At 37.2% G+C, this 20871-nt stretch overlaps 1 protein-coding gene across 6 annotated transcripts in view; it reads left to right on the top strand.

The window, feature by feature from the left end:
• Positions 1–13868, top strand: part of LOC117400494 (adhesion G protein-coupled receptor B1) — a 102501-nt gene extending 88633 nt beyond the window's left edge. For 4 of the 6 annotated variants that reach the window (XM_059022730.1, XM_059022726.1, XM_059022731.1 and 1 more), the window contains 7 exons: positions 519–614; positions 911–950; positions 2032–2654; positions 6387–6422; positions 8024–8122; positions 8943–8996; positions 11656–13868. In XM_059022730.1, coding sequence (XP_058878713.1) covers positions 519–614; positions 911–950; positions 2032–2654; positions 6387–6422; positions 8024–8122; positions 8943–8996; positions 11656–11853 — 1146 coding nt within the window. In that variant the 3' untranslated portion in view covers positions 11854–13868. The remainder of the gene's footprint in view (positions 1–518; positions 615–910; positions 951–2031; positions 2655–6386; positions 6423–8023; positions 8123–8942; positions 8997–11655) is intronic. The other 2 variants (XM_059022727.1, XM_059022729.1) reach the window with 1 other exon arrangement.
• The last annotated feature ends 7003 nt before the right edge of the window (positions 13869–20871 follow it).

The raw sequence follows: 20871 nt of genomic DNA, 5'->3' as shown, positions 1-20871 counted from the left end.
TAACAGTGATTTATCCCACAAATTGTGATGTCTTCTGCAGTGTGTTCATTTGTGTTAAAATGTCTGGCAGCAGGAGATGTAGTGGTGTTAATTCTTATACTTCGTAGCTGTTCCAAGCGATCAGCTAAACAATGTTTTGTTTCTCTGATGTACAGTTTGTTACACTTCACACAACCATGCAGTATACTATTCCTTTACTGGTGCAAGTAAAAGTCTCATGAATACTAAATTAAGATTTTGCCCCTTTGATTACTGTGCCGTTGTGGATGTATTTACAATATATATAATACATGGATGAAGGCTTTATTTGCATCTTGAGCCATTCTAAAAAAAAAAAAAGGAATAATACCACAGTAGTGACGTCAAAAAGTGATAATTCCTCTAGAGGAAAATATACTTGAACTTTGACCCGTTCGACTCCTCGGAGCTATCACTTTTAATTCAAACACAGAGACATGTACTGTGTCACCACTGATTTTAATAAATAACCACTAATTCAGCAGTGCTCTTGTCCACAGGTGCAGGACGCTGTGAAGTGCCGTGTGGTGGACCGTCAGGAGGAAGTGAATGGAGACTCCGGGGGATCCTTTCAAAACGGACATGCCCAGCTAATGGTAGGACCCTCTGCTGCATCAGTGAGCAGCATCAGCATGACTACCTTTTTGTACTTTTAGTTACTGATGAAGGGCTGCGAGTGAGTGTAAGCTACTGATGAGAGCTAAGGGACTGGGTGTGTCCTATTGGGAACAGCGAGTATATTGGTTCTCTAGTGTGGTTTAGTGGTTACAGCTGAGGGGCTGAGAGGGAGGCATTGTGGCCTAGTGGTTAGAGCTGAGGGACTGAGAGGCAGCATAGTTTTTAAATGATGAGTTATATGATGACAGTGTGACTCTTCATTTTGTTTTTCCAGACGGATTTCGAAAAAGATGTAGATATTGCATGCAGATCAGGTAAGCTTATATTTATTTTACTTATCTCTTGTGTTAGAAAGAAAACAAAAGAACACATCATCAGCAGCATTATATTTTTAAAAGCCCCTGATGGGCTCCATTCTCATACATTTCTATTTATATTGTTAATCTGTAACATGACTTTATATTGTATGTGTATAAGCAGCACTGAGAGCTTAAGGCAAAACTCCCTGTACAGCATTTAATTATTGACTGTATCACTGGATGCATATACACTAAGACGTTACCAGGTGGCAAGATATTTTAGGATTGGCATACATTTTATGTATCTGTAAAATCTAAAACTATTTATAAACAAATTTGGTGTGGTGTGGTTAAATACAGTCTTCGAATTATGTTTAGGTACGTTTTAGCTATTTTGCTTAATTTAATTACTTTAATTTTGATAGCTTGAGGATCTTTAGCCAAACAGTGTGCATGTTTATTGGTAACTTGTATGTACCCTGAAGATGTCTAAGCTGCTATATAAATATAGAGGGTACAGTCTTGCCAAACAAAATAAAGAAATAATGTTGAAATTATCCTATTCACAGACAAATAAACAAACACAAAACTATATATTAATGTTAGGAAACATATTCATATAGTATTTTATATTTAAATATTAACACATGCATAAAATATGGATTTCCCTTTAAGAGAAATATTACATCTCTTTTAACATAAAACTGTAATAATAATTCTATTCTGCACAATAATAATAAAATGATGTGGTATTAGCTACAATGAAACTGAATACCAGTGCTTGATAAGCTGTAGTGCAATAATATATTTGTAAATCAATTAATTAAAACATATTGTAATAGTTTACAAAACAACACAGCCTAACTAACAACATACATTTTAAGATTTATGTTGAAAGTAGGCTTCAGCTTTACCCCAAATTTCCTTCAAAAAAGGTTTTGAAAATCAGGCCTAGGAAGGGGATATTTTGCACAGCTCTAGTGTATCGGGGTAGGGTTGAGCAGGGGGAGCAGTCCTGACCCCTCGCCCCTTGGTGTTTTGCTCTTGCCAGTTCTGAACAAGAACATGCTCTCATGCCGATCAAACTCCATCCTAGGCACTCTCAAGCGGTCCTCACTTCAGGGAGATGAAAAGTTGGCAACTCAGCAGCTCAGCCACCAGAAGGGGGTAAACTTCAACAGCCTCCCCACCAACATGACCAAGCTGCACATGCAGAACATGGCTGACTACGCCACCCACACCTTGACGCTGAAAAAGGACAAGAGCGGTGGCGAGCTGCCCTCCGCCAAGTCCATCTACATCTGCGACGGAGAACTCTTCAAACAGCTGGACGCAGACCTGGCCCGGACTCAGACAGAGAACTCTGTCCCTGATGGCAGCAGCTACGTGCTTTTGCCCAGCAATACCTCAACGTTGCGGGCCAAGCCAAAGAAGGACCCGGCTGAGTACAACATCAGCATCGACCAGCTTCCTCAGACCAGGCTGATCCACCTGAACATGGCTGGGGGGGAGCCTGGCACAGGCTTTGGGCTGAAGACTCTGCCTGCGGACCATGTTAGTGTCTCCTGCTCAGAACGTGACTCGCCTGTCCAAAACGTCCAGAGCATCTCCAGTGATTCGCAGGTGACCAACAGCATGTGTGATGCCGGGGATTCTGGAAACTCAGGAATTATGTCGAAGAGCGAGACTGTCTCCACCCTCTCCATGAGCTCCTTAGAAGTAAGACTAATTTCCATATAGTACTTATTTATTTGTTTAACTATTTTACTGGTCAAGGTTGTCTACGGGAAATTTCACAAGTCCAAGACTGTTCATGGAAGTCAGTACTATTGTTTAGTTTTGTAAGGATTGCTACACATATCATAGAGAAAGTAGCATACTTTGCAACTCAAAAAACATTTGTTTTAATAAGCTTTTGCTGGAGTTCAGTGTGTGTTGTTAACAAACAGATATTTAACTGCTATAGTATTTAGTTACTTGGCGACTGTGGTGCCCTACTCAAGTTAGTGAATTAAGGAAACCACACAACTCAGAGACTTGTGGACACAGTAAGATACAGTAGAGCCACACTGGCTCCTAGTTGCTGCCATAGTGAAGGTGTGCTGGAGGAAAGTAACCAGACAGCACACTGAAACATTAAACATAAGGCACGGCATTGTAGTATATTGATGTACATTTAATTCAACCCAGTTACACTTTTTAAATGAAGTGGAGCGTCATTTTGGATTGTTGTGAATAAAACATCAGCTGTGTAATTCACATGAAGTGAAACCTGGAGGCTGGGGAGCCAATGGCAGCTGAGACTAGACCCACAATAATTGAGCAACATGCATCCGATGCATTATTTGTTGCATTTAAAAGTGCTGCTCCCATTAATATGAGGCATTCAATCAGCTCATTAAAATATGCAGCCACAGATTCTGTTAAGTGTATTCATTTTAATATACTGAAATTGCTGTGGTTCCATTTACCAAGGGGGTTGTCACATTCCATCACACACAGTGGGCTGAGTATGTTGTGTTGCATTTGCATCTTACTATAAAGGTCAGGTTGAGAGTTACAGTTTCTGGGCTTCTCTTTGTATTTGTCTGTCCCTCTGGCCTTGGCTGGTAAAGCTCTCAGACTCAGATGTACCAGGGCATGTCTGCATTCAGAAGGAACATAGCAGCTTATTTGTAACTTAATTACAATGTAGAAAATCTAATCTCTCATTAATTAACATGCAAAGTACCACATTGTGTCAGGAGTAAATTAAGAACAGAGGCAGTGTGGCCAAGTGGTAAAAGCTGAGGAGTTGCGGAGCAGTGTGGTTAGTGGTTGGAGTTAAGAGACTGTGAGGAAGTGTGGTCGAGTGGTTAGAACTGAAGGACTGGGAGGCAGTGTGATCTAGTGGTTTGAGCTGAGATATTGAAGAGGCAGTTTGATCTAGTGGTCTCGTGGTTAGAGCTGAGGGACTAGGAGGCAGTTTCGTCTAGTAATTAGAGCTGAGGGACTAGGAGGCAAAATATAGTGGCTACTTAGGGGCTCCTTTCAGATAGATTTTTAAAAAAAAATTATTATTATTTAATTAATAATGAATGACCTAATATGTCTCAAGGTATGGAGTAGCAGACAATGTCTTTATAGCTATTAATCAGGTTGAGATCAAGTGTCTTTTGAGTTACATTAAACATCTTAATTAACTTTCTTGACCTATGAGTTCAGTGTTAAAGGTGACAATAGCCAGGGGAGATGGTGGATCTTTCTTACAGGATTATAAGTAGGAATAATTAGTATGTTTAGGACTGCCTGCAGAGTTTACTTTACACACAGAGTCTCTCTCTAATGGAAATCTGCACTTCAGTTTCAGGAGTTAACTGATTCGCTGGCAAAAGCTCTCAGTCAAAACAGCTGACAACTTCTACTCCTTGTCAGTTACAAATAAGCAACATCAATGAAATAATGAGCTTCTGGGGCAGAGCTTTTCATCATCTGAACATTTAAGCTGTTTACTGCATAGGAACATGCCGGCTGATGAATTATCTAAGTGCAAATGCAAACTCAGTTTGACTGTCTAGGCTGGCATTCACAGGCAGAGATCGATTCAAGAGAGACTTAGAAAGCAATTTAGTTGCTTGAAATAGTGCACCTAATGTTATTCTAAAAATCAGTCTTAAAGCTTTGGGGATGAGTACATATAGTACACCATAAACCATAAGTAATCAAATGGTTTCAACAACTTACATTGTGTCAAAAGGAAAGACAAAGTGCAGTACATGAAGAAAACTATAATTTACTAATCTCAGCTGCATATCGTGCTCATATCCTCATAGAAAAAGTCTGGTAACCTGCACGCAGCCAAGTACTGAAAGTACTCAAGGGGTTTTGGAACTGGAATCTTGTTTGAAACCTTTATAAAAAAAAAAGACATAATAGAAACAATGTCACAGCTTTCTATTCTCCAATAAGTCTTGCTGCAGCAGCCAAACAAATACAGTGTAGCAATGACATGAAACATCAGTCCAATGGGTCAGTTGTTGTCCAGTGGATTTGCACTGGTGTTACTGAAGTTAGAATACATTGCTTACCTGTTGTGTAAATTAATTTTAATATAACAATCATATATAACTGTAATTTATCTATAGGAACTTGGCCTGACATAAAACACATACACACAGATATGTTCACAGATATGATACGTAAATAGTTATCACAATTAGATTTCACGTGGAAACAGATAATAACCAAGCTGTAGCTGAAGTTAATTGAGCCCTGCTCTTATAACCACAGACACGCCATGGTTATACATTGTTAGTCCATAGACAACAATGGAACATGACTTTGGTCATCCATGAGCAGTCAATGCATGCTTCTGATGGTAAATGACTCACAAGGTTGTGTTGTATTTGATTGGATAAGAATATGTATGATTTATGAGTCAGGCACAAACCATGGACAGAATTACCCTAGTCACAGATTGCAGGCAGAACAAGGATGAACATCCATAGATAACCCAATTTGACCATTACAACACTGTTAACATTTGAGCAGAGGAGTGAGGACTAATAAGCTGCACCACAGAGAAAATGGTGCTCGTTTTTAAAGGATATGGATTTATGAGTTTTATAGTTTGTTAGTGATAGAAGATAGTAAAGTTAGTGAAGGCGCTGAGCTGGCTTTCCCAAGCACAGAAATAATATCGCTGCCCCTGGCTTCAGTCTCAAGATTTACTGCTCCTTGTTTGTTAAGAAATGCTTTTAAAATGTGTGTGTGTGTATATATATATATATATATATATATATATATATATGTGTGTGTGTGTGTGTGTGTGTTATGTACTCTGCCTTACTAGAGTATATAACACAGAGCATGGAAGGGATGATGTGTGCTTCTGAAAGCGTGCGTCAGGTACTGTGTGTATTAAATGTTCATCGGTTGGGTTGGTTTAAATACAGATTCAAACTCACCATTCTAACCACTTTATCAAACTGCCTCCTTCTTCTTTGCTACGCCCAGAACTAACCATATGTGGACACTTTTGGCAATTACTTGCAGTGAGGGATGTGCAATCCAAACTAATTAACTGATAGCTGGCGGATTTTGCTTTTTTAGTATTGGCTGGCAGATCCAATAGTGTGGTATCTGCCTTCCCTGCCCACCTGCATATCTCTGATCTGGACACTAAACATTGGGCCAGTATTGTGAGTTGTTAAGGTATTTGAAGTGCTGATAAAATCTGATCCGAGTGGTGCGAGTGGTAACTGGAATAGAATGATTTTATTTTTCTGTGGGATGCCCATATAGTGTGGATTCCCTCAGGGACCCCTCAACGCACAGATGCTGCCTCTCACATGTCCATGTTCTTCTGAAGCAATTTGAATAAATTATATTCAAATATCAATAACACTGGCATTCAAATAGCACAGTTCAGCATCGACTCTAACCAAATATTACTTTCTTTCTCCTTTCCAGAGGCGGAAATCTCGGTATGCAGAATTAGATTTCGAGGTAAATATGTACTTTTTTCATTCTTACTGGAATTTTGATAAACATGTATAAAACACATAGTCAACAGCATGTACAACTGCATTTTAATTGTGCAAGTCATAATTGTGTTTCTGCTCTATCAAAATGACAGATGGGGGGTTTAAAGTGCAGTTCTGGAATACCTGAATATATCAAATTGATATATATATATATATATATATATATATATATATATATATATATATATATATATATATATATTGAATGATCAGAAGTGGGATAGTGGGAAAATTCCTGTGTATTCAATTACCCAAACTGTAGTCCCTGCTCACTCCCAGTTCACTCTTCAGAGGAGCCAGCCGGGTTCACAAAGAGTACAAACAATGTCCAAGACGAGATTTCTTCGTACTCTTTTATTTCCTTAGGCATAGGTTTTTCCTTTTGTTTACTGAATTCAAATACAGAGCTCAATGAAACTTGTACCAAGACGCAGTTGAGCAGCAACAAAAATAATCATTTTTGCTGTATTCAGAATAAAACAACACTTCATCATATAGCAACCTAAATATTCTACATCTGTTTAATTCCAACAAATAATAACATTCATAAAATAATCTGAATAGTGCAAATATTGTAACCTGGCCAAAACAGTATAAAATGCATTCCAACATTATAATAGTTTAACATTACTAATTACAACTAGCCATCAAGTACTGACCCCAGATGAATCTAAGTCAAGTTACTTTGTTTATTCAATAACCTGTAAATAATTCAAAACAAGGATACCTGGTTGTACTTTTAATGGTCAGTGCAAATGTTGACATTACTATCCATTCACAAAGTCAACAGTAGACGTTTTACATTGAACTGCAGTACAGAGTTAAATATATTTCCTTTCCAAGTATCTTGCTTTTTCTTATTAGTCACTGCGTTCTGCTTAGCATTTAGTATGTCTTTATATTTATCATAAAGTTACGTTTACATTTCTAATTTCAATGTTACCCAAGTAACATTATTTGATTTCAGTTTACACATTTAAAGTTTGCTGGTGCCATGCTCCTGGAACTGGTTCATGACTGCCTAGCAACAGCTACAGAAGCTGCTGTGTGCAGTCATTACATGGAAACTCAAGCAGGAATCTGTTAACATTAGCTAAAAACAAGGCAACAATTTCAAACAGAATACGTTTACTGTAGAATTTTGCTGTTAAAAGTATTGCATAATTAATTAGGGTCCTTACGTTTAATATGAAACATCTGACTTTTAACACTTGTCACATGTCAGCATTTAAAAAAAAACGTGTTTGCTTCTACTTGTAGCAAATATATAAAGTTGCACCTTGTGTTTACTTTGACAAACCTACGCAACATAACACACATTAGAGATGTGCTGAACTAGACATATTTGATTTCATTAGCAATTTACTCATTTGGATATCAGTGTTACTGTGCACCTCAAGATTTAGGTCAGCTACTTTGTAATGTGTTTAATGTCCAGCAGGTGGTGTTGTTCCATATACTTCCAGGTGGTGAATTGAATATATAATACAGTATAATGGTATTGTAGTTCTATAGCTTGTATGAGGATGAATGATGGTGAAATATTGTTTTCTATTTCCTTAGAAAATCATGCACACACGAAAACGGCATCAAGACATGTTTCAGGACTTGAACAGGAAGCTGCAGCACGCAGAGAGGGAGTCGCCACCAGGGGATAGCAAGGTGAGGCAGAGAGTGAAGGCACAGGGGCAATGCAGCTTACTCATAATCATCATACAGGAAGCATGGGTGATAAATGCAATCTAATAATACAAATCTACTCTACCAATACAATTTATACAATTTACTCTGTATATAGTGGGACTCCTTCAGATTTTCCACAGGGGAATCCATTGAGGTTGCATTACATGTTTTGCAAATGCAGAGATATATTTAAAGAAACTTAGTAAAAAAAATTGTCGACAATTGTCCGATTGAGAAAGACTTATAGTCGAAACTCGTATATTTTAGTATTAATACATATACATAAGTGTTTTATAGTTATAGATTGTTGATTGATGAAATGGTAGCCACCTTAGTCCAGAGGTGATAGACAAAAAGAAGGAGATGTAATACCTTTTATTGGACTAACTAAAGAAAAAAATAATCACAAGCTTTCCAGACCTCAAAGCTTAGGTCTATTCTTCAGGTGTCTTTCCTACTTTAACCTGAAGAGACATTTGACCTTTTTTAATTTAGATAGTTTCCAAACCCAGATGCCTAGCCAGTATAAATGAAAGGTTTTGTCATGTGGACAGTTCAGGATCTAAGCTGAGATGTCAAAACCTCACCTGATACTGTTAATAATATATGCAATTTGTGATGAGACCACTAGTAAAAAATAGTATTGTATTCCACTACTGAAAAACAAACACTGATAACCCTTCTGGACACTTATGTATGTGTACATTGGTAATGTTATTTTGTTGTACAGTGTTTTATTTTCATTTGAATCATATGTCCTATGTTTTCTAACTGACCTTTTCCTCTTGTTTCCCCCAAGTCTGTGAATCGCTGGAGTGTCTCATCTGGGGGAAGTGATAAAACAAACCTCACGGTGAGTATCTCGGGAACAAAAGTACATGTTCTGGAAAAATAACTCAGATAAGGGACTCTGTTCCATTCCGACTGTTTGCTCTTGCTTACATTTTTATTTAAATGAAGTACAGTTCCTTCATCTGGTTCAATTTGCCCATGCCAGTTAAATGCACATTTAAATATCAGAATTGTCTGCTTGTTAATTAAAGTGGAAGCTAAATACACAGAGGGCTACACTGTCAAAGCTTTTTACTCTTTTATTTTAGAGAATAGAAAAACATACTCAGTAAAGTTACCAAAACCAGATACGTTTTTTCAGAAGCAACCCTGGGGGTACTCCTAAAGGTCAAAAAGGGTATGTGGGACAAAACATAAAAATTAAAGTAAAAGAAAATAATGATCTTGAATTGATTTGTAACTGTATTTTATATTATCTCTAAACCACTGTTCATAAATATTTCATTGTTGTTTAGCAGCTCAAAGTTTATAGTGACTATAGTTTCAAAATGATCATCCACCTCTGATTATTATTTAGTATGGCTGCATTTTAGTAACGGCTGGTTGAATTGTTTTCGGTGTTTTGATAGAGTATATCCAGATTATCCTGTGTATCGTTTCTCGACTGAAAAATTGATACATGTCTTCAGCGCTCCAGATAAGGTTTTGGGTCTAGGAGTAACTTACCCTCTAATTTTAACACTGAGAGAGTAAACTGTATTTTCAGGGGTTAAAATTCAACATTACCTTGAAGTCACAAGTAATCTTGATAAATACTGTACAATCTTTAACGGTAATGGGGTAGGCATTAAAAAAGAGCCTTCCATTTTAACCGCAATGTTACTCTGAACTACTGTACAACCAGGCGTGTGTTCTGCAAGGTTCTTTATCGGCTCAGCACATTTTTTTCGAGGTATCACACTGACTTAGGGGAGACGGGAGGGGAGGCAGACAAGCTGTGTAGCAAAAATGCTAAATTTAAATTTAGTGCGTTTTTCAGCTTTTTTAATGCGTAATAACAGCAGGTACGGAGCTTATCTGGACTACTGCATGTCTTATTTGCAAAAGAAAAACAAAGGAAGAAAACGCAAAAGAGTCTACAGAAAGTGCAAAGCGACAGAAAGTTATACCGAGTCCCTTAGGACAATTTATATGTTGGCTTTAATAAAAGGTTTAGTTAGTTATTATAGTTTTATCTTGAGGTTAATGTTTTTGATGTTGTAAACATTTTAAATGACACACATACCGTATTCCTTCGAATTTAAGATGCAACCCAAATTTCCGACCCTCAATTTGAGGAAAAAATAAAACATCAAATAAAGATGCATTTACAAAGATACAACCTCAATTAGGCATATATACAAGCCATTTATACAAAGGAATATTACATTTTTTGCAATGAAATGCTACAAACCTGTCTATTAGGCATTGTGACGGGGTATGCCCGCCCCTGTAGTATTTGTGTATTATGATTTAAATGTATTTTTTGTGTTGATTTAAAGAAAGGGATTAGTATTGTTGTTTTGCAGCATGGATGGGGTTAAAATTCCCCATCCAGCTAATCATGTGCGTAATGTGGCCATCTCCAAATTAATGAAGTAAATACTCATTTGGAGATGACCATGTATATAAAAGCGCATCAGTCACTCACAATGGGGATAGAGTGTTGAATGGAGAATGAGAGAGAGAGTGAGCAAAGGAGATAAAGGCTTTAAAAACAATTGCTATGTGTGCTGGGTTAAGACCAGCACAATACCTGTTTTGTTTAGTGTGTTGTTTGTTTAAACTGTTTGTTTGGCCATCAAGCTCTTTTGTTTATTATTTAAAGTGTATTTGATTTAATAAAATAAGAGCACATTGGCGACTCACCCCGGAGTTCGTGTGTGTCTGCCTGCATTTCCTGGCCTGTGACGCCACCCACCCAGTTATCCTGCCACAGGCATATTGGTAAAGCATTTTGGGCAGGATTTTCAAAAGGTTGTAAATGATAACTCCAATGTTAATCAATAAATCAGTACGTAGCATTATGTTTTGCATTTTCAAGCAGTCGTTATGCCTATTTCATTATTAAATAATTGTCCTAATGTGATTTCCGAAATTCTGTTGATTTATAAAATAATGTTAATAGCTTAACGAGCAATGCTTGTTGCGACTATTTCTTTTGTTTGCGTGGGAATTGAAAAGCAGATCCATGTCATAGTTTATCAGGAGTTAATGTATACAGAGAGAGAGTGTACAGGACCAGAGTTATGTTTTTTACAGACTACCTAGATAATTAAACATTTGTAGTTATGAAAATATTGTAGCCTTCTTTATACTTGTGGTTATGAATTAGATTTATTCACTTGTTTTAACCATTGGTAACCTTACGGTATGTTTGTTGTATTGCTAAAATTATATACCGTTCTTTGCACCCAGTGCAATGTTACTACCAAGAAATTATCAATGCAACTGTAGCAAATTCTGCAAATGTATGACAGCAGGCCTCTACTGTAGATTTTATTTAAATTATACCACTGAAATCTTGGTATTTTGTATGCGGCCAAATTCTTTCAGTTTAGTTAGCGCTATTCCTGTGTCATTATTACAACTTTAAATAAACCTTCTATACAGAAAAAAATGTATGTGGCTGACAGTGGAAGTAAATGATCACCAAATAACATGTGTTGGTTTTGTTATAGCAGGATAAACAGCAGACGCCCAACAAGCGAGTGTGGGAGGGGATCCGCAAGACGCACTCCCCCCCTTCATGGGTGCGCAAGGATCTGGAGACCCTACAGGCATCCCCCCTGGAGCTGAAGTCCGTAGATTGGGAGAAAGCTGGAGCGACCATCCCCCTTGTTGGCCAGGAAATCATAGACCTGCAGACGGAAGTCTGACTAACAGCAACACGCAGGGATTTTCTGTTCTTATGATTTTCCTTTTGTTTAACAAAAAAAGAAACAACCTGGGTTTCATTCGAAACCATGGTGCAATTAAGAAGTAGTGCTTTTTATATCCGAAGAGTTGTTCCATACAAAAAGAGAAAAGTACATCTCTAGTTCTGTATACAGTATGAAGTAATACAACCTGGATGGTTTTCACGGACAAGATAGTGGGACAAACTTGTGTGGTCAAATGTTTAAGATGGTTGACCTGCTGAGGTTATTATATAATATATTTAAGCTCTTTTACATCGGATTGAGTTGATGGTGTAAAAGAACAAAGCTTTTAAAATATGTTTGATCCTGTCCACCACCTACAAGACATCTACAATAAGTAAAGTGAAACCTCCATATCAAGAACATTGATGACCCAGTGCACCCCGTGGGGTTTCTCTAACTGCGTTTTAAGTAGCCGGACGTACTGCTTGTGGCGAGCTGAAGCTGCTTTTTTTCTCTCAGCCACCAATGTCTAATTTCTAACATGCCTTTAAACTTTACACTGGAAGCAAAGCCTGAGATATGTACTGTATTATGACGGAGCCAATGTGGAACTGTCAGAGAAAGAATTTTAAAGGTTTGTATTGCAACCTAAGCCCCTTATCATCAGTTATCAGCTACAGCACATAGTAGACCCCTGTACCAACCCCCTCGCTGATTGGAATAAATAATGTTTATGGCTGCCTCAGAAAAATTAATGGGACAAACACCTTGCAAGAAGAAAAGACAGCGACAGATCGACGGACGGACTGGACCAGTATTATGACGGAGTGGCTCAAGAATTAGATCATGAAAAGGAAAGATATAGACTTTCCAGAAAATGAACAGGATTGTTTGCAAACTGTTCACGAACGTGGGACAGTCCAGACTTTCATTCAGAATGATGCTGTGGGTAAGACAAGAAGAGTCAAACTAAACATTTCCTTGACATTTGCTTGTGCATGTGCATCCATTAGTGTGCATACTTGTATTTATTTTAAAAGTAATAATTGCCAGTGCTTCATGGGTTGCTGCCAGTCCAATGTCACCGACAGTGAGAGGGTTTAAAATTAGCTTGGCTACAGTTACTTATGCGCCATTTGATTGGGTCTTTGAGAGGGTGATAAAGAATGAAAAGAATAAGCTGACTGTTATAACACCACCATTCTTCTCTCTCGTCCAGGCCAGTCCTTGCCTTGCAGTATTAGCGTGAGGGTGTTCATGACAATTGTGGGTAATGTGAATATGAAAGCACTGCATACCTAGTCTAGGTTCATGTCTCAGTGATAGGCCAAGTCTTTAAGGTTTTGACAACCTCCAGGACCTTAAACATAAACATAAGCATAAACATTAGCCAGAATAGTATTTTTGACATTTAAAATTCTTGGAAGACTTTTACAGGAATCAGATGAAAAGGGGTTGCTCTGTTGATTGCTTGATATACAAGCATATTGCATTCATAATTTTAATAATAATGGCATATTTTTTGTCAAGTTGTGTATTATATTAAAAAAAAAAAACATTTTAAAAAGTTCAAAATAGTTGACAGAAAAAAAAGGAATACTTAAAATAAAACTGTGATACAATTGTCATAGTTTTGATTGCACATGAATTGAAAGCACAAGGCCCGTGGTGGCCCTGTTGTAAAGTATTGTAATTATAGAGTTACACAGAATGAATTTTAGCCTATAAATATCTTTCTAATGTGCTTCAGGTTTTTCTGAATTTTCCTGTTCAGTTACTGGACTATAACTGTGTTCTGTAACTAATGTAATGATGTGTGTTTTAATATCGTTGTCAATGTACTACCCCCTCCCTCCCTGTTTAGTCCCCCCTATCCTTCCTGATTGATCAGTTGTATTTGTCTGAACCCTCTTACTTATTTTTATTTTTTATTCTTTGTTCTATGTTATTTTTCTGTTTGTTTCTGTACAGTTTTTAGAGCACAAAATTAATGTGTCATATTTCTAATAAAAAAAATACTATAAACTATAGCTTGGCTGTCTTGTCTGATGTTTTGTAGATCTTTAAGTTTAGCTTATTTGCTTTGGTTGGGCGTCTGATTTCAGTATTTCCTGAACATATTTTTCAAACCAAAGTACATGGTTATGTTTTCACTCCTTGACATGACATCATCCTCACATGAGTCCCAACACATTATTAAAGATATATACCGTACAAAACAATGGTTGGAGAATGATGTTGTTATTTATAACAATGTGTTAAATGTGTGAAAATTGCGTCATGAAAAAAGTTAAACATTATGAACATACAAAAAAATTGCTAAGTGCATTCTTCTGGATGTGCAACATGACACTGTATTCTATTGTATACAGTACTAATTTAGACTTATCGTCTTTTTATTAGTATGTTAACATATCTTGGTTTCTTCTGTGTAACGAGTATGTTAAGTACTCCCTTTTCTGTCGCTAATTCTTATAAATATGCTTATTCCATGTTTGATAATTGACTTTAATCAAATTTCACATGATAGAGATACCTATCTGATTTACCGTACAAAGTGGTACAGTTCAAGTCTGATATCTTTGTAAAACAAATAACTAGCTTTGTAACTTAGATTTTTGCGTGCATGGATATACTGTAACTGTATATATTTACGATAAACTCGGTTGAGTGCCCTGCTTGAATTTTCTGTCCTTTTTAGTTTGCATCTCTACCTAAAATTATCCTCTCTTGTATAGCCCCCCACACACACACACATATACTGTCTATATTGTCACAAATGTGTTGGTTATTTTATGACTTTGTCACTATTTCGGGATCATTCCACTAGTGAAAATAGGAAGTCCATACAACAGATCGCCGTGTTCAATCAATATAAACAAAATCAAAAAATAAATAAAAACTTAACTTCATATAGGAGTGCTAACTAGACTTTTAGACACCTCTGCCCATCACTCGGTTTATTGTTGGTTCAACACTGTACCTTGAACGGGTTGACACCTCTGGTCTGTATTTCAGGTTTCAGTCTTAACACAGACAACCCATAGACATTACTACCGCTCTTTATATATCAGCCTGCTTTATTCCAGGAAGGTGTCCCTCATTATTAACGCAAGATGATTCTCACGATTTTCAATTTACCTAGTGCAATGCATGTTGGGAAATGTAGTCCTGATGTCTCTGTTTTAATGGTTAGGACTACATTTTCCTTCTGATCACCGCTACAATGGATAGACATACAATTTTTACATACAATTACATTATTTTTACACATTATTTTTACATACAATTATCCATTTATACAGTTGGGTTTTTACTGGAGCAATCTAGGTAAAGTACCTTGCTCAAGGGTACAGCAGCAGTGTCCCCCACCTGGGATTGAACCCACGACCCTTCGGTCAAGAGTCCAGAGCCCTAACCACTACTCCACACTGCTGCCTACAGAGACGGAGATATTCTCCGTCTCTGTCTGGTTTGCTGACTACTGCATAATACAGATTATATCATGCCCGTTGTATTTGTTTACATCATTGAGTTGAATTTGTTTGAATTTCAGAAAGTCAGAAAACAGTGAAAGTGACGTTTTAATCACCATTTTACTGTTTGGAGTATGTTTTCTAATTGATTTTCTGTTAACTCAGAGAATAGGTGTTCAGCCATTTTCTCTTGTGAAGAGTGCAGGGGAGAAATGCGTTCCTTTGAAAAGGGGTGGGACTGACAGTGATGTGACCCAATCACATGACAGACCAAGACTATTGACTGGTGGTTTAAGGATGTTAAGGCAACAGTTCAATCTATTTTCCTCCCATGAAGAGGTTTTAACCAATCACAGGCCAGGATTTCCAATCACTGATTCATATATATACATACAGTGCCGTGAAAAAGTATTTGCCCCCTGTCTGACTTTCTGCATTTTTGCACATTTTTCACATTGTATTTGGTCAGATTTTTTTGTGGGTGGCGTAACAAGTTATTGAGTCTAAGGGGGCGATTACTTTTTCACACGGGGGCATTGAGTGTTGCATAACTTTCTTTAATAAATAAATGAAATATGTACCACATTTTTGTGTTATTTGTTCACTCAGGGTCCCTTTTATCTAATATTAGGTTTTGTTTGAAGATCTGATAACATTCAGTGTCAAAAATATGCAAAAACAAAAAGGAAAGTTTGTCTTTACGGACACTAGAAAAATCCATCCAACACCCTCCCCTCATATGCATGTTGCTTTCTATATGAAACCATTTTCAAGGGATGCAACAACTGCAATCAGATACATGATTAAAATAAAAATATATACATTTGCCATAAAACATCTTTAAAGTGCAGACCTACGCGCAAACTAATACACTTCACAGACAATGAATGGAAGTACAAAATCTCTGGTGTTGTTCTTCTTCTACAACATTGTTTGTGTCTGTCTTATCCCAGTACTTGCCCCTCCTTGCTCCCTTATCCTTCTATCATTGATCAATGTGTGATTTTCTTCTCTGTTGACCATTCACTCAAGCTGTCATGCTTTCCCGCAATAACTCTGGGGTTAATCTATTCCAATACACAGAAGATATTTTAATCCTCAAAACGTGACAGACTTCCAAAACTCGGAGAATGCATAGCGCTGGGGTTATTCCTGTTAAACTCTGCATGTACTGTATTTGTGCAGACGGTCTTTATAAAAAACATTTAAAAATTCCTCCTGATTTGAGAATTAACTGCTATAAGGTACCTGGCATGTCCTTAAAAATGCTCGCTCAGTGCTGCCCAACATACCAGGTAAATCCTTATTAAAAAATGTACTGGATTACCGTTATTTCAATCTGGATCACTCATCAAGAAGCTCTTATAGATAATAAGGGTGGTTCCAATTTCATTATGTTACACGGATAAGATACCTTCGATGTGACACAGTTGTTCAGCCTAATTTATAGCCTGCTTGAATGCTAGCGCTGGTTATTGCTGTGATACATCCAAAGTGAATTTAAAACAATCTGCATATAGCTTTCGTTTCTGTTCAATGAGGATTGATAATAAAAAAAAGCTTTCGTTTTATTATGAGCTGTGTTACCTTCTCGCGTTTCATGAAATTAGCTTTGAAGTGACGCATCTGATTACTTTTCAAATTTATTTTTTATAATATTTGGCTGTTTGGGTTACTAGAACATTGTATCATGTTGGCATACTGTTCAAACTCTTTCATAAAGACAAAGAAATTAGGTTTATGGTTTGTATATTTTGTTTTGTGAATGTGAAGTTATTCCAATATATTTTTGCTGGTGGGGTCGATTTGTTTAAGTCCAGAAAAAGGGATCTCATTTTTGAATTATTGATTTTGATGTTTGGAGAAACCAATAGGGGAATGATATTTGGCTTGCAAATGGAAGTAACCATTCAGTTGGGGGAGCTAACTTAAAAGGAAACTTAAAAGTGCAGGTACTCATATGCACAGCCGGGTGTAAACATAAAAAAAAATGAGACAATTTGAGTACCAGTGAATAAATACTTTTAAAATGTATACATCTTAGTACACAAAACATTTATATACAAAATAAGCCTTAAAAAATAACTGATAAAATATAAACAATTCACCATAAACAAGGAAGTTGAAAATACTGGAAGCTTTGTACCCTCTACATGTATCACTCAGTCATGTACTGTAAAATAACACTTAACTCTTAAATGATAAGTATTAAGAAATATTACACTATGCAGTAACTGCTGCAGAGAGAGAGTTTTGTTTCAAGATATCCTAACAAAGGGATGATGTTATTAAAAGCCCATTTACCGGCATTCAAATAAGTCCTGCTAAGCAGGACCGGTGAGTACATGCAGAATTTCACCCCAGTATATATAGCAAATCAATTAACATAATTTTATTTGAAAATATTGAGGAATTGAACAACATTTTTAACAAATTCCCTGAATTTGGATAGATGGCCTCCCAAAAACGTATCTAATTGAGAATTTGCTGAAATTAATTATTTATGTTCAAGTTTAGATAGTATAGATATATGGAAATGCAACAATCCTGACAAGAGCCAATACGCATGGTGTAATAAAGACATATCTAAATAGTCACAAATTGATTTATTGTTGATATCAAAAGTTTTAGGAAATTTGGTTACTGAGACAGTTATTGAACCCTTTATTCTTACTGATCATTAAATGTGAATCTATTTGATCCCACACTGCTTAAAATGATTAATTAAAAAACTTTTAGAGGATGACAAATTTAGGGAGGAAGTTTAACATATTATTAATTATTATTGGAACCAAGCAAAGTTAATGAATATGTTTGGTAAATATTGGGAATTTATGAAAGTTAAGGTAAGATCTGTGGCTATGAAAAGGAGACAGGCTAAAAGAAAATTACATTATAAAATAAATCATAAATCTGACTGAACAGCAGGGCATAAATGAAAGAGAGTCACAGAAACTATTATTATTACAGTCAGAATTAGACAAAATGTATGAGGAAAAGGCCAAAGGTGCATTTGTAAGAGCTGGAAGAAAGTTGATGGAAGAAGGAGGAAAACAAACTATAACCTAGAAAAAATAAACTCAGAACTATCCTTTATTGGAAAAAATAATATTCATGGTATGGTTACACAAAATACAAAATAGATTTCTAAATATGTCTCTACATTTTACCAAACATTATATTCATTATCTCAACATAACTCTGATATGGATACATTTTTAAATTAAATCAAGGCAAATGCAAAAATCATTAGCAAAGAATGTAAGTATGTGAGTGTATGTGATAAGAAGTTAGATAATTAAGGCGAATATTAACAAGCTTAGACAACAAATCCCCTGATAATGATGGTCTAATTACTGAACTTTATGAAATCTTTCAAGAAGATCTAACTCAGTTTCTGCTATATGTTTTTAATGAAGCAATTGAGAGAGAAGAATTATCTCCATCCCATAAACAAGATTTAATCTCTCGTATACCTGAACCAAATAAGGACATTCTACTATTAGAAAACTGGAGGACAAAAACATTGATAAACAATGACGCAAAATGTTTGGCTTAATATTTGCTGGTAGACTAAAAAAGGGAATGGATTGAATTATTGATGAATCACAGTCTGGTTTTATGCGTGGTAGACATATATGTAATAACATTTGTCTGATATTGGACTTGATAGATTATAGTTAGGCTTGCTACTTTTTTTATTTTAATCGGTAAAACTTGTTTTTTCTTACCAAAAATAATAATTTAGAAATCATCTCTAGTTTGTGTAGTTTTTATACTGTAAGCAAGTGGGCACCCTACTACTCGCCAGTTGACACCCAGGGCAGCGCTCACACCAGCAAGGGACCTCTCCCCAGATGCCTGGCCAGTAGAATCAGGCCACCAAATGCTCTAAAGTTTTATCCTGCCTTAGATGTCCTGCCATGGGGATTGCATGAGCCAATTCAAATTGTGGAACCTGAACGGTTGTAGCACCAACAATTGTTTCCGGACCTCCCCTGTTTTGGAAATCGCATCCACCCAATAAAGGAGATCACGTATCAGGTGAAACTGGGGCTATGTACGTCGCCCACAACCAGTCAGGACAAGGTCGCGTCTCTGGACTGTTCTAACCAAATGTTGGCTCGACCGATGAGGAGGTCCCTCCCAACCCCCTCCAGCCCCAGGGGTGATGAGCCCGCAGAGCCTTGAGGAGTCCCAGGGTCAGCACCCCCACTGGTGAAACCCTCACTATCAGAGGGGAGCCCTAAACAACTGAGCCCCCTTCTCCCCAGTTCCCCTTGATCGTGTATGCCCACTGGCGTAATCTCAATCTTAGCTAGCCTCTTCTTGCGCTTACGTTTCCTAGGTTTAAAACGAGTTTCAAACAATGACTGCTCCGAGAAAGGAAACAGCTCACTAATTGGGTTTTCCCTGCTAACAGGACCAAAACTGTTGCCAATCCCTTCCAGATAACACTACCCTCAATCGTGCGTTTTTTGTACTAATTTGAATTTTTAGCCGGGCAGTAGGGTAAGTATGACCATCCCCATGAATACAGTGCACTGCCACCTTCTCCCCAAGTCTCCCCTTCCCCAGTGGAACCAAGCTGTTCTGGACAAGGGTTTAATCACATCCTGAGTCAAGGAGAGTCCTGGCCTCACGCCCCTCAATTCTTACCATGAGGACTGCTTCCAGATTGCTGGAGTACCGGTGGGGCAGCAAACTGGATCCTGCAAACTCCACCTCCATCACAGAGCTGTCGGCCTGCTAGTGTGCTGGTTGTCCACAACCCCAGTAGACCCCAGGAGCTTTTAGAGAAGACCAAGGTTTCTGTTGGAAGGAGTGAGAGAAAGACAACAACAAACAAACACTCACGATACAATTCCACAATTCACAGGTCCTTCAGGGTTCTTTCTTTAGCCAAAGCGAAGGAACAGATTGCGTCTCTTCGTCCCCTTTTATGTGCAGCACGAAAACCAGACTGAAACTTCTCGAATAAACCATTAAGAGTTATACTTTTTTGTAATTGAATTGCAACAACTCTCTCTAGAACCTTATCTACGAATGGTAGGTTGGAGATTGGCCTATAGTTATTGAGTAGTTTATGGTCCAAATTGTGTATTTTAAGTATAGGCTTTACCACAGCTACCTTAAATGCTGAGAGAACTATACTGTAGTAGCTCTCATATGTTGAACTAGCTCTGTCAGTTCCTGTAAGGTAATCAAAGAAAAAGCCCCTATAGTAGCCTTGACAGGTGTAGTTTGTAAAATTGTGCTGAAGTCCTTCTTAATAGAAGGTATCTGTGGAATCTCATTTCTGATGTCTAGTATTTTATTTTTAAAGAAATGTAAGAAGTCATTGCAGCTATGTGAGAAGCCAATGTCAAGGGTAGGACTATTAGGGGAAGGATTAATTAATTTAGGGTAGCAAAAAGCAATCTAGAATTATTTTTTATTTGTTTCAATTATAATTTGAATAATATGATGATCTAGCCAACGGCAGAGCCTTCCTATATTTAACCAGGTGGCCCTTCCATGCGATTTAATGAACGTACAATTTAGATTCCCGCCATCT

Source organism: Acipenser ruthenus, chromosome 4, assembly GCF_902713425.1.
Source record: "Acipenser ruthenus chromosome 4, fAciRut3.2 maternal haplotype, whole genome shotgun sequence".
In the NCBI taxonomy this organism is placed as follows: Eukaryota; Metazoa; Chordata; class Actinopteri; order Acipenseriformes; family Acipenseridae; genus Acipenser; species Acipenser ruthenus.
The sequence above is the reverse complement of the archived record's forward strand: the minus strand, read 5'-3'. Positions and strand labels throughout refer to the sequence as shown.